The 15,497-nt window shown below is 40.5% G+C and overlaps 1 protein-coding gene across 10 annotated transcripts in view; it reads left to right on the top strand.

Moving 5' to 3' along the window:
- Positions 1-15,497, top strand: part of guk1a (guanylate kinase 1a) — a 97,177-nt gene that overhangs the window by 50,914 nt on the left and 30,766 nt on the right. The window contains exon 2 of one of the 10 annotated variants that reach the window (XM_069914896.1): positions 4,991-5,100. The exons of 8 other annotated variants lie outside the window; for them this stretch is intronic. In XM_069914896.1, the coding sequence (XP_069770997.1) occupies positions 5,055-5,100 (46 nt within the window). In that variant the 5' untranslated portion in view covers positions 4,991-5,054. One more of the 10 variants, XM_069914901.1, reaches the window with a different exon arrangement.

Below are 15,497 nucleotides of genomic sequence, written 5' to 3' on the forward strand. Positions count from 1 at the left end.
GTATAATCTCCTGCACCAGTTGTACCTTGCACCTCAGAAATTACACAGATCAAAGTCTGAGATTTCAGAAATGTGTTTTAGATGTAGTGTGGAGGTGGGAACTATCGTCCACACTACCTGGTTGGGAAAACCTAGGGGATATTCTTAAAAAAAAAAATTACAAGAGTGGATTTTCTACAGGACTGTTACTCTAGGCGGATATTAGAGAAGAGCAGTTTAGAAGTTTAGACTGTCTAAATTCCAAATTTTGTTTGTGGAGGTCACTTTGGCGGTAACCAGGATGTGTATGGTGGTTTCATTGAAGTCTGACTCCCAGCTAAATACCACACAATGGAATGTGTGAAGAAATTACATATAACCACAGAGAAAACATGACACATTCGTAGAGTATGGCAACCTTATCTGCAGTTCATTGGTTGTCAGATAGATTGATTACCCCCCCCCCCCTTAAATAGGCATAAAATTAAATTATCCCAGTATGACCAGAAGTGTGATTATGGAAATAAGACTTGGTGCAGACGACGCACCTGCCTTTTTCTTTTCAGGTCCTTAATCTTCTTTTTCTTTTGAGTTTTTTTTAGTGTTTTCTTTGAATTATGATTTTTCATTATAGGTCTTGATAGGGGTCATGATATATTTCTATTATTCGAGTAATACAGTGATCTGTCCCCTTTAACAAACATATATAGTGCCCCTGCTCTGACGGTGACATCAACAAAAAATCCCGGAAGCCCACGAGAAAGAAGAACCACTCCCTTTAGTGCCGTCGTTCGAAACTGCTCCTCTCCTGACACCACTATCCCCCTTGGACCAGCATCTCCACCCTGCTGCTGTTTTTACCAAGGGTCGCTCTTTTTTGAGCTCTCCATGCAAATTTCAATAACATTTAACAATAAATACAAGATGGTTCAAAAAATATACTTTTTGCATAGTTCCATTCTTCTTAATTTTCTTGTTTAATATCTTTAATCTTTTCATAATCTTCTTCCTTAGTCTTGATAAAACATCGATTGCCATCTGTTACTTCGACCCTCAGAGTCGCAGGATATATCACCGAGTATTTATATTCTTTGACCGCAATTGCCTTTTTACATCATCAATTTCTTCCTTTGCTTAATCAAAGTTGGGCTAAATCTTGAAAGAATAACATCTTTCAGCTGTCGATATCATGTGGGCCATTGTGTTGCTTAGAATAATCAAACGTTAATCAAGCTCCCAAAACTGCTTCCCGTTCCCAGTAACTCAAAGGTTTTGCCAGGACTTCTGAGCCCTTTCTATTTGTAGTTTTCATTTGAATCTATTTTGTCACAACACTTGTGCAATCCAATTTTCAAAGAAGCTCACCAGATCTCTCCCTTCGGTTCCATCCATCAAACCAATAATCCAAACATTATTGTGTTTGCTAAAATTCTCCATGTGGTCCATCTTGTCCAGAATAGCTTCTTTGCATCATCTTCTAAAACTTTTAGCTTTTCTTGCGTTTTAACCGTTGGCCCATTTGTTGCATTAAATCATCAATTCCCTCTGTAAATTCAGCCATATTCTGTGACATATCTCTCATTGTGGTTTCATTGCCCATGAAACAAGTGCATAAAGTCTCCATCTTATCCAGGATTATATTCAGGCCTCGTGCCAACCCCCCAGCATTGTTGGGTTCAGCCGGTCCCAAAGCTGCTCTTGTGCCACTCCCTTTCAGGCTTTTACTCGACATTCCTGGCTGAGTCAGTGTCGCTTCCGATCTTGAATTTTGCTGGCTTGGCTTCTTAGTAATCATTTTGTTCATTCACAGTGAAAAAATTCTTCATTTTAAACTTTTAAACCCGTGGTTCTCAACCTTTTTCTTTCCACTCACATACCACTGTAAGTATTCCCTTTGCCACAGGTGCTCTGTGATTAGTAAGGGATTGCTTAAGGTGGGATGTGAGTTGAAAGAAAAAGTTTGTTTTAATCGTACCTAATTGATTTGTTATGTGCACAGTTTCCTAACTCCAAAGGAAATGGGCCAATGACAATTTTTCTCAAGCCAAATATTTCAGTAACAATTGGGTCTCAAACAGTGATTCTCAACCTTCCCTTCCCACCCACATCTCACCATAAGCAGTCCCTTACTAATCATAGAGCACTGATGGCATAGGGATAACATAAAATGGTATGTAAGTGGAAAGAAAAAATGTTGAGAACTACTGGTCTAGATCCTTTGCATGGCCACAACAACCATCTGTTAAGTTTAACCTAGGTAGGCAAAAGGTCTACCTAGGTCCCAGAACAGAAATTAGAAGCAGTAGGCAGGAGCACAGCAAAGGAAGAATAAAGACCAGAGGTTTAAACTGGATTTATTTTAATGAGAGGCTAACCAGGTGAGGCATCCAAGCTCAGGACATGAATTGTCTTAGAAGACTGGGACATTCTAGTCATAACAGAAACTTAGCTGAGAGAAGGGCAAGATTGGTAGCTCAGTCCTTGTGGGGTACAGATGCTACAGGTATGATAGAAATACAGCAAAGAGAGGAGACGGGTGTGTTTTTTTTGATGAGGAAGAACGTGACAACTGTGCTTGGGATTTTTGAGGGGGATTGTCCAGGAAGGGTATATCAGTAGAACTTGGAAACAAAGGAATGATCACTTTGATGGGACTTTATTATAGACAGCCCAAAGGTCAAGGTAAATTGGAGAAGCAGATGTGTAGAGAAATCAGAGATGTGTGTAAGAATAATAGGGTACTCCATGTATAACTGGTAGATTTTAACATTGCTGATGCTGTATTGACTGATGCAAATGGCTTGAATGAATGGAATTTGTGTGGTTTTTTTTGTCATGGTGATGACCAGTGGTGGATTAACCATTAGGCTGAGAAGGCTTAACCCAGAAGGGAGAAGGGAACGTGAGTGGGAACGTGAGGCTTTACAATTCTTTCGACACCAAAAGTTCAATTGACACCCTGGTGTTTATGGATCCCCTTTTGATCCCCTGCCATTTTTCGACCCCTTGGTAGTTCTATTGGAACCCCAGGAGTTGATATTGACCACTTTGGAGACCCCTAATATGTTATTTAATGTAATTTAATGCCACTTTATTGTATTCAATAAAGGGTGGAGCAGGGGGGCAAAGTCAGGGGAGGCTTACTAAAGCTCAGCCTAGGGGCCCTGGTGGTAGTTAATCCGTCACTGGTGACGATGGAAAGACTGATGTCCTTAATTCAATTGATGTAAAAGCTGGTCTAACTTTTGGTGTTGATAAATTACTTCCAGACTTTAATGAGCCCCTTTCACATTGGAACTTGAACGCAGTAATTAACCACCAATTTACCAGTTCACCTGCCAGTGTGAACACTCCTGAACTGGTAGGGGGGAGGGGGCAAATCTGCCCTCGAGTTAACCGCCTAGGGAGGTAGTATCATTGCCGATTTCTTTTTGCATGTGTGCAGGGACGTGAAGGAAACAAAAGATATTCTTCCAAAACAAAACACTGATTTAAAAAGAAGGTATAAACTTTGTATTCAATTTACCAAATTTGCAATCCTGATCAATGTATTATCTTGTATTTAAACAAAATTATTCATGCTTAAAACATAATTAAGCATTATGTACAGTACAGTATGATCCCTTCACCCCATGATGTTGTGCCGACCTATATAAACGTACTCCAGTATCAGAAAACCGTAGCGGGAATAAAACACTCACAAATAAGAGTGTGGGAAAATGCGCACACAATTTAATAAAACAGACATGCACAATTTGTAAAGGACCGTGGGAAAATCATAGTGGAAATAAAACAGACAAGAATAAAAGACGTGGGAAAATGCATGCACAATTTAATAAAACAGACATGCACAATTTGTAAAGGACCGTGGGAAAATCATAGTGGAAATAAAACAGACAAGAATAAAAGACGTGGGAAAATGCACGCACAATTTAATAAAACAGACAGGCACAATTTATAAAGGATCATGGGAAAATCGTAGTGGAAATAAAACAGACAAGAACAAAAGATGTGGGAAAATACATGCACAATTTAATTAAACAACTGAATTAAAGTATACTTCAAAGTTCTGTTTTAGCTTTTGGCAAGAATGAACCCAACAAATTCAGTCTATTATTTGTTATATTCTTCAATGATTTATTCTGTTGTTGGGTGTGGGGAGGAATTTCCAGTTTCTCAGTGGCATATCTAGGAAAAATAGCACCTATGGCAAGGTCAGGGGAGGCTTACTAAAACTGTGACCCCCACCCCACACACACAACACACACTTGGTGAAAACTTACAGGCATGGGAAAGTGATAGCAGCAAAATAAAACTCATATGCACACATTTATAGCGAGTGTGGCAAAGTGGCAGTACCCAAACACACACATACACACAAAATGAAATGGGTACATACAACAAACAAGGACAGATAGATGTCTGTGAGAGACAGAGGGAAGGGAGAGAAAGGGAGAGGACAGGTAAGGAACTAGCCACCTTTTCCTTTAAAGCCCCTGTGTCCCAGTGTGCCTTGGCATAATGGAAGGGCTGTATGCATGGAACACTCATGGAGGAGTTCCTCTGCCACACAGAATTCGAGGAGGGCAAGTCCACCATCGCTCGACGCGTCACTTAGGACATTACTGCTGGAGGCTAGGCACCCCTTTGCTCTGTGCTAACGGGTAGGTATTATGAAAGGGCACACAGAACCGGTTTTTCTTGGTCCAGTGTAATCAACCCTACCAGTATTTCAAAATGGATTGTTCACCTGTCAATTTTGCACTTTGCTTTTTGTTCATTAACTCGGATTATAAACATTCAGATCCTATTGAGGTCCATTGCATGAACTTAATGGACCCTGACTTGCAATTTACACGTCAAAGGTTATTTAACTTTAAAAAAAAATTGTTATGAGGCCATATTCTGTAGAATCAAACAGCATAGAAACAGGCTCTTTGACCTAGAAAATCTGAACAGATGATCAATCATCCATTTACACTAATCCTATTTTATCCTTGTGTTCCCTCAGCCATTCACCTCCACTCTAGGAGCCATTTACTGTAGCCAATTAACCTACCAACCATGTTTTTGAGATGTGTGAAGAAACGCATGCTTCTCACAGGAAGACTATACAAAACTGTACGTAGACAGAACCAGATTCTGATTGAGCCCAAGTTGTTGGAGCTGTGAGGCATCCCAGATACCAGCAGCCCATTCTACTTCGTGCCTTGTGAGATCTTAACTCTTTCTGAAATAATGCTTGTCGGCTTTCACACCCTCCCTTGTTGGCAAATTTGGGAGCATTATTAGATGCTGATAAAATGTGATCATAACTGTCTTGTGGAGAATGAGGAGTGATCTTCTAGAGGTATACAAACTCATGAGAGGAATAGATTGGGTGAATGCACAGTTTTTTGCCCAGAGTAGTGGAACTGGTAGCCAGAGGATGTAGGTTTCAGGTGAGGGGGAGAGATTTAATAGGAACTGATTGGTAACTTTTTTTAAACACGGTGGGTGGTGAGTGTATAGACAAGCTGTCAGAGGATGTAGTTGGGTCAAGGTACTATTGATTGAAGATTCAATTTATTATCATCTAATAAAGACAGTGCAATATTACACGGAATTTGTTTTCATCTGCCGTAAGGCAGACAGATTTACTGTCAGCAGAAATTGCTTGAAGGGCCTCTTGCAGGCACAAAGAGAAACAAAACAGAGTCCCCTCAGAGTCATCGAGTGCCCATGGATTCACTTCCAGAGCCTGCTGCTGTCCAGTCCAAACTATCAGCAAAGCTCCAGACCTGAACCTCTGACACAGTCAGGAAATCTTCAACGAACCCTTCAGCAACCTCAGAACCTTCTTGCATCCCAGTTCCAATACCTGGTACCCCTTCAGCTAGTCTCAGCTTGCAGCCTAGTGTGAATACCTCAGCCGCAGATACCAGCAGCCCATAGCCTGCGTGCGTTGCTCACCTTGACTGCCCACTGCCTGTGTGTTTCTTCAATCGCAGAATAAAATTAAATCATCATTGAATCCATTTACAGGCCATTTAAAGCCTGTACAGAGCTGAAAGCAGTCGAACTGGTGGTTGGACCCCACAGGAACGTTGTGACTCTGCTCCCTGCTCTCCACGGGTCTGCGGCAGCGCTGCCTTTACAGCAGCTCCGGCAGTACGACCTTTTTGTGTAATGTTCAAGAAAAAAAAATGGATGGATACATAGATAGGATAGGTTTAGAGGGATATGGGCCAAGTGCAGGCAGGTGAGACATTTTGGTCGATGTGGGCGAACAGGGCACAGAGCTATTTCCAGGCTGAATAGAGAAAGACTTAGAATTAAATATGTGCAAATAGAAATAAATAAGAAAATAAAATAGTGACTGGAGAAAAAAAAATAAAATAAGCAACATTTGATATGTAAAATGGTTAGATTTTAATTTTAAACAACAGAACAGCATTAGCTATCTACCATGGCCCCTGCAATTTCTACACATTGGCTAGTTTGAAGAAATACCTTGTCAGGCTCTGGGGATTTATAAACCCTTGTTTGCTTTAAGACTGCAAATACCTCCTCTTTAATCTGTGTACACTCCATGACCTCTCTGCTTATTTGCCTTGCTTCCAAAGACTCTGTGCCAGTTTCCTGAGTAATTATAAATTCAAAAGAACAGTTATGATCTCCCCCATCTCTCTGGCTCCATACATGACCAGCCACTCTGATCTTCAACAGGTCTAATTTTTCCCTTCCTATGATAGAACATCGAATATTACAGCCCTTACAGGAACCTTTTGATCTTGAGGTTGGGCTGACCTACCTGCCCATTAAAAGAAAACTAAACCCTCCCTACCTCATAGACTCTATTTTTATTTCATCCATCTAAGAGTCTCTTAAATGCTCCTAATGTTACAGCCTCCACCACCATCCTTGGCAAGGCATTCCAGGCACCCATGACACAGTTTTTAAAAAAAACTTTTGCTTTTCGTATACCTGTAGATGTCCTTTGGATTTTTCTTTACCTTTTCTGCCAAAGTAACCTTGTGTTTTATCCTTCCTGATTTCCAACTTTTTGGTTTTTTTTTCTTGAATTTTTTATAAACTTTAAGAACCTAGTTTGCTCTATACTTCTCACTTCTTACCAGGTCCCTAATATCCTTTGAAAACCAAGGTTCCTTACATCTGTTAACTTTGATTTTAATCCTTCTAGGAACGTGCAAACTGCACTCTCAAAAGTTTGCCTTTGAAGACCTTCCACTTAAGAAGTACATCCTTGACCGAAAACAACTGGCTATCCCAATCTACATTTTCTAGATCCTTTCTCATTTTTGAAAATTGCCCTTTCACCATTTTAGAATCTCAACCTAAGGACCATACCTATCCTTATCCATAGTTACCTTGAAACTAATGGCATTATTGATCACTGGAGCCAACAAGTTTCCTTACACATACTTCTGTTTCCTGTCTTTCTTATTCTCTATAAAAAGTGAGGTGAAGTGATCGAAATTAATCAGCAGGTTCTGGTTATGATATATATATACACAAAAGTGCTGGAATTATGCAGAATCCATGGGAACTAATAGGACGTTGACATATAGGGCCTGAGTCCTTCCTCAGGTATGCGAAAGAGTAAGCAAATCCTGGATTAAGAAGCTGGGGCAAGATGAAGGGGAACAGCACAGGCTTGCAGGTGATAGTTGAATGCCAATGGGAGGGCGAAGAAAGGAAAGGAGCTAACAGAGATGAGGAATTGTGAGGGGAAAAAAGGAGTAGTGAAAATTTAAGAAGTCGATATGTCATTTGGTTGAAACTACCAAAACTGGCAGTCCATGAGTCCATGGACAAACATGCCAGTGTGAAAATATTATGTGGAATTGAAGTGGCCCATGATCTGTTGAATTCCTCCAGCATTTTTCTGTATTATTTCAATCCTCTGGCATCTTCTTGTTTAACCCAAGGTCTGGATACAATTTTTTGAGATTTTGCATGGTAACAGGCCCTCCTAGCCCACGAGCCCGCAATGCCCAAGATACACCAATTAACCTACAAACCCCATATGTTTTGGTAGGAAACCGGACACCTGGAAGGTGTACAGCAAACTCCCTACATCTGGGTCGCTATTACAGCACCAGCGTTGCACTAACCACTTTTGCGGTGAATATCTTGGTCTCCTGAACTTGCAGGCTTGCACCGTACAAATGACAAGCACTTTTTTTCTTCATGGTTGTTAGTTGATCTGGTTGGATTTTACTTTTGGGTATTGGTCTTCTGATGTCAACCTTTCACTTAGGAAATTATTTGTGTGTGTGTGTGTTTGTATGTTCAAATTTAGAAATCTGTCCTTTTCTATTTAAAAATCTACAAACAAAAACAAATTTTTTTGCTTGTGTATAATGGAAAAAAGATAATTTATTTATTTGCAGATTTTTAATGTAAACAGTTCTGCTCTAACCATTCATTGAGAAATCTCTTAATATAAAGCAGAAGTTGGAATTTTTTGGGGGGAACAATTTATTTGCAAGGAGCTTTGAAATCCCACTATACCAAAAGTATTCCAGGCACAAGTATGGGTTTCAATTGTAGATTACATACTAAAGGGGAAAATAACTAAGAATACTTTTTCCATAAATGTATGGTTAGTAATCACTTGTGAAGAGGGACTTCCGAAGAATAACCTGGAAAGCTTGTTCAACATAAATTGGAGATGCACTAAATTTAACATGGAATACATCATGTCGAGCTTCAGATGGAATTAAACTGTAGATGAGCCAATTACCTTGCTGGAAGATTTGGATTTGTCCACGTCAATAACTCAAGTGTAATTATTTAAGTCTGATGAAGTGGGACACTTCTACCTGAACTCGGTGCTGGTGCATGGAGAGCTTGAACTGAAAGCCAGAAGCTGTGATTAGCAGGGGCTAAACAAGATACATGGTAAGCAAACTGCATCCATGAATAGAAAGCAGCCCTTGCAGACTGCTATTGAGATTGGGTTATCTTTTTGGACATTCTTTAATGTTTACTTTTACACTGATGCTGAGGCAAAAATTCCGGCAACTTTGACAAGGATTTGCTTTTGTGGGCTTTTTGTCTCTGGTCCATTTTATCTACTATTAGCTGGCAGATTAATTCACTGCTGTTAGGACCACAGAATTGAGTTTTCAGCAATTTATTTCAAGGATTATTTTGTTAATGCTTCTGGTTTTAATGAGTACAGGTGCTCTAACATGAAATTGAACAGTCAGAAATCTGTGCTAATTTTATGTTCATTTCATCAATTTACTACAGCAGGAAAACAGAATGGAGTAAACCCATGTTTTTACTGACAATCAGAAATTAGATACTGGGAATCGAAAATAAAGGTGAAAATCATGAAATGGCATCTGTTGAAAGAAAAATGTTGGCATTTCGATTTGAAGGCTTATTTTATTTTACCAAATTTTTAAGTGTTCAGTGAAGGGGTAATATTTCAGTTCCATTTAACTTGGTGAGGCATGCCTCTCTGCCACAGTGAACAAAATTTAATACTGAGTGTCTTATTAGAACAAGTATCAAAATCGGGCACAGAAGGAGAAAGAAATCTTGAACTTGGGGTGAAGTAGTTGAAGTTACAGATGAAGTACAAATGAGGGAAGTGTATGGTCTTCACTTTGGTGGAGGGAATAAAGAAATAGACTTTCTAAATTCTGAAAGAGGAAGTCCAAAGGGACTTAGGACCTTCAGGACTCCTTGAATATTAACTTGAAGGTTGAGTCAGTAGTAAGGAAGGCAAATGCAATGAGGACCAGAATATAAAATAAAAAATGTAATGATGAGACTTTATAAGGTGTTGGTCAGACTGCCTTTGGAATATTGTGAGCAATTTTGGGCCTCAGCTAAGGAAGAATTTGCTGGCTTTGGAGAGCTTCCAGAGGAGAATGATTCCATATGAGGAGCATTTGATGGCTCTGGGATTGTACTTACTAGAACTTAGAGAGGGGAGATCTCATCAAATCCTACCAAATAATGAAAGGGCTGGATAGAGTGGATGTGGAGAAGATGTTTCCAGTAGTGAGAGAGTCTAGGATCAGTGGGCACAGCCTCAGAATAAAAGGTTGTCTCTTTAGAACAGAGATGAGGAGAGGTTTCTTCAGCCAGATGTTGGTGAATCTGTGGAATTTGTTGCCACTGATGGCCAGGAGGCCATCATTGGGAATATAAAACAAAGGTTGATTAGTAAGAATATCAAAGGTTATAGGGAGAAGGCAGGGCAGTTGGGTTGAGAAGAAAAATACGTAATCCATAATTCAAATAGCAGAGCATATTCTATTGCTAAATGGCCTAATTCTGTTGTATGATTATCAAGTAGAGGAACTCAGCCAGAACTGGTGGCCAATAGAGAACTTGGAGAGTTGTGAGGCTGGAGAAGGTTAAAGATGGAAGGACTCTAATAGGGATTGAGATATTGATGAGAATTCGGTGTCGATCAGTAAAATGGGTTAGGATAAACATGAACAGAAGATTGTGGGCAATGGAGTTTTTCTTTTTGCCATAAACTTCTAAAGAATGATGGAGAAGCTGGATGGACAGAAAAGGACTGAAATTGTCTGGATTCATAATCACGGAGTCGTATAGCATTAAAACAGGTCATTCAACCCAGCACATCAACACTGAATAGTTGGTACTCATCCATATTAATCCCACATAGAAGACTCATACAGCATGGAGATTACAGTGAGTTTTGATTTTCACTGACAATTGAGCAATCTGGAGATTAAAAGAGACCTGCTGGAGCAAAACACAAAATGCTAGAGGAACTCAGTGGGTCAGGCAGCATCCAAGGAAAGCAATAGACGGCCATCGATTCAGGCTATAACCCTTGACCAGGAATAGCTTTATTCAGATGAGATGTAAAAAGAATGAGTAGAGAATAGACAATAGTACAGTGCAGGATTAGGCCCTTTAACCCATCTAACTAATCTGGCTGCACGTAGTCAGTATTTATCCATTCTCTGTCTGTCACATGTTTGTCTAAATAGTTCTTCAATATTATCGACAAAGAGATAGACAACAGACTCGCCAAGGCAAATAGCGCCTTTGGAAGACTACACAAAAGAGTCTGGAAAAACAATCACCTGAAGAAACACACAAAGATCAGCGTGTACAGAGCCGTTGTCATACCCACGCTCCTGTTCGGCTCTGAATCATGGGTCCTCTACCAGCTTCACCTACGGCTCCTAGAATGCTTCCATCAGCGCTGTCTCCGCTCCATCCTCAACATTCATTGGAATGACTTCATCACCAACATCAAAGTACTCGAGCTGGCAGAATCCGCAACCATCGAATCCATGCTGCTGAAGACCCAACTGTGCTGGGTGGGTCATGTCTCCAGAATGGAGGACCATCGCCTTCCCAAGATCGTGTTATATGGCGAGCTCTCCACTGGCCACCGAGACAGAGGTGCACCAAAGAAGAGGTACAAGGACTGCTTAAAGAAATCTCTTGGTGCCTGCCACATTGACCACCGCCAGTGGGCTGATCTCGCCTCAAACCATGCATCTTGGCGCCTCACAATTCAGCGGGCTGCAACCTCCTTTGAAGAAGACCGCAGAGCCCACCTCACTGACAAAAGACAAAGGAGGAAAAACCCAACATCCAACCCCAACCCACCAATTTTCCCTTGCAACCGCTGCAACCGTGTCTGCTTGTCCCGCATCGGACTTGTCAGTCACCAACGAGCCTGCAGCAGACGTGGACATACCCCTCCATAAATGTTCGTCCGCGAAGCCAAGCCAAAGAAGATTACTATTATAAGTGCTCCAGCCACTTCCACCATCAGAAGAATCTCGGTGTCTCCTTGTGATCTCCTGTAAAATTTCTCCTTCTCACCTTAAAGCTTTGCCCTCTAACATATCCTCTCTGGGGAAAAGACACTGTACCCTATTTATGGTTCTTGTATACCAATCCCAGTGCCCTTTAGCTTCTGACACTCCAAAGAAACAGGTCCATTATTATTCACTACATACTTTGATTTGGAAGAAAGAACTAAGTGTAGTTTAGGTAAGCTTGCTGATGACACTAAAATTATGTCAGAGAATATGGAGTCTACTGTATTTAGAGGTGGTTTGGGAGGAATTATTAGAGCAGCTTGCACACACACATTTTAAAACAAAATATTTGCAGGACCTTTGCAGCAACAAGGTTGCAGAATACTGCAGCTTGCCTGGGAGAGCATGTGATCTTTGCAGGCAGAGGAGAACAGTTTTGCTCTCAGAGAGGGTGGGAGTGAAACAGAGAGAGAGGAGACAGAAATCAGATACAGAGGGACAAGCTGGCAAATTTTGGAAGGCTGTCTGGTCGAAGGAGAAGACTGGCGGTGTGACAGGTGACCTGAAAAAGATCATCTGGAGAACCCTGACGGGGGCAAGTTTCGTCAGCAAGACTGATTGAGAAGGAATCAGTTGCGGATGTCCTGGAAAAGGAATCTCTGAAAACCAGCAAGAACCCTCCTGAGTGGTAACCATTTGCCTGTTAAGCACCAAAGACTGGTGAACTTTGTTAATGCTAACTTCTGTGCACAGTACAAGAATTGCCTGTAACCAGTGAGATTGGACTGTGATCCAAATAACTTTTCTAATCTTAAACATGCATTACACACACCTGTGCTTAGTATTAGAGGGGTGGGGGGGGGGGGGCGGATCAAGTAGTTAGGTTAAGTAATACGTTAAAGTTAATTCTGTTTTCTTGTTCAAATATAATTATAAACTACTTTTGTTTAAGTAACCCTGTGTTGTGCATATCTATTGGTGATGGTTTTTGGGGTCCTCTGGACTCCGTAACACTACAGAGAGGTTCTACATAGATTAATTGAGTAGGCACGGGTCTGGCAGACGGAGAGACAGAGAAGGTTAGGCTGTGAGGAGATTTTGTGTTGCTTTGGACTGTATTTATTGGAATTATAAAGAATGAGAGGGACTCTTGTAGAAACATATCAATTTCTTTCATAATTTTATAAGATGGAGGGAGGAAAGATGAGGAAAGAAATCTGGCAACAAATTCCACAGATTCACCACCATCTGGCTGAAGAAACCTCTCCTCATCTCTGTTCTAAAGAGACGACCTTTTATTCTGAGGTTGTGCCCACTGATCCTAGACTCTCTCACTACTGGAAACATCTTCTCCACATCCACTCTATCCAGCCCTTTCATTATTTGGTAGGATTTGATGAGATCTCCCACTCTCTAAGTTCTAGTAAGTACAATCCCAGAGCCATCAAACGCTCCTCATAACTTAATTCTCTCATCAATGGAATCATTCTCATAAACCTCCTCTGGAACCTCTCCAAAGCCAGCAAATTCTTCCTTAGCTGAGGCCCAAAATTGCTCACAATATTCCAAAGGCAGTCTGACCAACACCTTATAGAGTCTCATCATTATATTTTTTATTTTATATTCTGGTCCTCATTGCATTTGCCTTCCTTACTACTGACTCAACCTTCAAGTTAATATTCAAGGAGTCCTGAAGGTCCTAAGTCCCTTTGGACTTCCTCTTTCAGAATTTAGAAAGTCTATTTCTTTATTCCCTCCACCAAAGTGAAGACCATACACTTCCCTCATTTGTACTTCATCTGTAACTTCAACTACTTCACCCCAAGTTCAAGATTTCTTTCTCCTTCTGTGCCCAAGATTTTGATACTTGTTCTAATATGCCACTCAGTATTAAATTTTGTTCACTGTGGCAGAGAGGCATGCCTCATCAAGTTAAATGGAACTGAAATATTACCCCTTCACTGAACACTTAAAAATTTGGTAAAATAAAATAAGCCTTCAAATCGAAATGCCAACATTTTTCTTTCAACAGGTGCCATTTCATGATTTTCACCTTTATTTTCAATTCCCAGTATCTAATTTCTGATTGTCAGTAAAAACATGGGTTTACTCCATTCCATTTTCCTGCTGTGGTAAATTGATGAACGTGAGGGAAATGAACTGGTTGGTGAGACTAGGTCTAGAGGACAGAGGCTCAAGATCTGTGAGAATGGATTTGGGGTAGAAATGAAGAAGCAACTACTTTTCCCAGCGAGTTAGTGAATCTGGCTAAGAAACAGTAGACACTCGATAGATTTTTGCGTAGTAGGCAAATAGTTTGGTTATGTGGAAAAGCAGGTGGGTGGAGCTGAGTCCATACCATGATATTATTGAATGGTGCAGCAGGCTGGGTAGGTCTGAAGGCCTACACCTGCTCCTGTTTATTGTGTTCCAACATGTCATTATGGCTGATAGACTCTAATCCTGACAGTATCCAGATGAACCTCTTCCCCAACTTGTCCAAAGCCTCCACACCTTTACTGTAATGTGGTAACCAGAAATGCATTTGCATTTTTATCCAAATTAGAGGTCCCAGTGCTAATCATTGTGGAGCACCACTGGTCAGAGCTTCAGTCAGGAATAAACACCCCTCTGCCATTACTCGCTGACTGATTTTGTATCTAACAAATCAACTCGTCATGGATCCATATGTCTTGAGTTTTTTGACCAGCCTACCACAAGGGACCTACTTACTTCCCTATCCTCATTGATTATTTCTGTATTTTCAAAAAAAAGTCAGTCAAGTTTGTGAGAGTGGACTTGCCCCACAAAGACTGTCCCTAATTGCATGGTTTTCCAAATGGGTGTAAATTCCGTCCTTAAGAACCTTCTTCATTCATTTCCCTCCCACTGGAGAAAGGCATGTTGCATTGTTGCACTTCCAAAATAGGAACATTAACTGTTCTCCAATCTTCTGGGACGTTGCCTTGGTCTAAAGAAAATACAACGGTCACTGTCAAACCCCCAGTGCACTTCCCACGATGTCCTAAGGCCTGGGGGATTTTAAATTTAAATTTAGTCCTGCAGCACTGACTCATGGGTCAAAGAGGCCTGTTACCGTGCTGTATGTCTTTAAAAAAAAATTTTGCAGTTAATTCAAGATAGAATGTGTTTCAGTAATGCACAGATATTTTGGGGGGGGGGGTCACAGAGCAGTTTACGCTTAATGTTAGGGAGAGAAGAATCTGATGGTTATTGGAAAAGATCTGTTTTTGAGCTTTGAGGTGCTGCACTTGAGGTTTTTGTACCTTCCACCTGACGGAAAAGCAACCAAGAAAATGATATTGAGGTTATAGAATTTCAAAGATTTTAATAACTTGTTGATAGATTTTAGTGAATTTTTTTTATTGTAAGTGCTTAAAATTCTCACTTCTCCAGCCCATAGTTACTTCATTTCAAAGCTTTATAGTTCAAAGTTTGCCACGCTCAACCTAAACAATGCATGAAATAATTTTGGATTATGTGATACTTGCTGACAAGAAAAGACCTCCATGTTGTCTCAGGCATGTCGGGCGGAGCAGTTTGAGGGATTCTGAAAAATGGTTGATTTAATACATTTATACGACCATAATATATTTTTTTACAGTTACTTTAATAGGGTAACAATTTTCTATGCCCTGTTATGGAGGAGCTATACCCTGCTTTTATCTGGAAAAATCACTGTAGTTTTGGTCACCTGCTGGAGCTTGTAGAAAGCCT

The sequence above is a fragment of the Narcine bancroftii genome, chromosome 1 (assembly GCF_036971445.1).
Source record: "Narcine bancroftii isolate sNarBan1 chromosome 1, sNarBan1.hap1, whole genome shotgun sequence".
NCBI classification, from domain to species: domain Eukaryota; kingdom Metazoa; phylum Chordata; class Chondrichthyes; order Torpediniformes; family Narcinidae; genus Narcine; species Narcine bancroftii.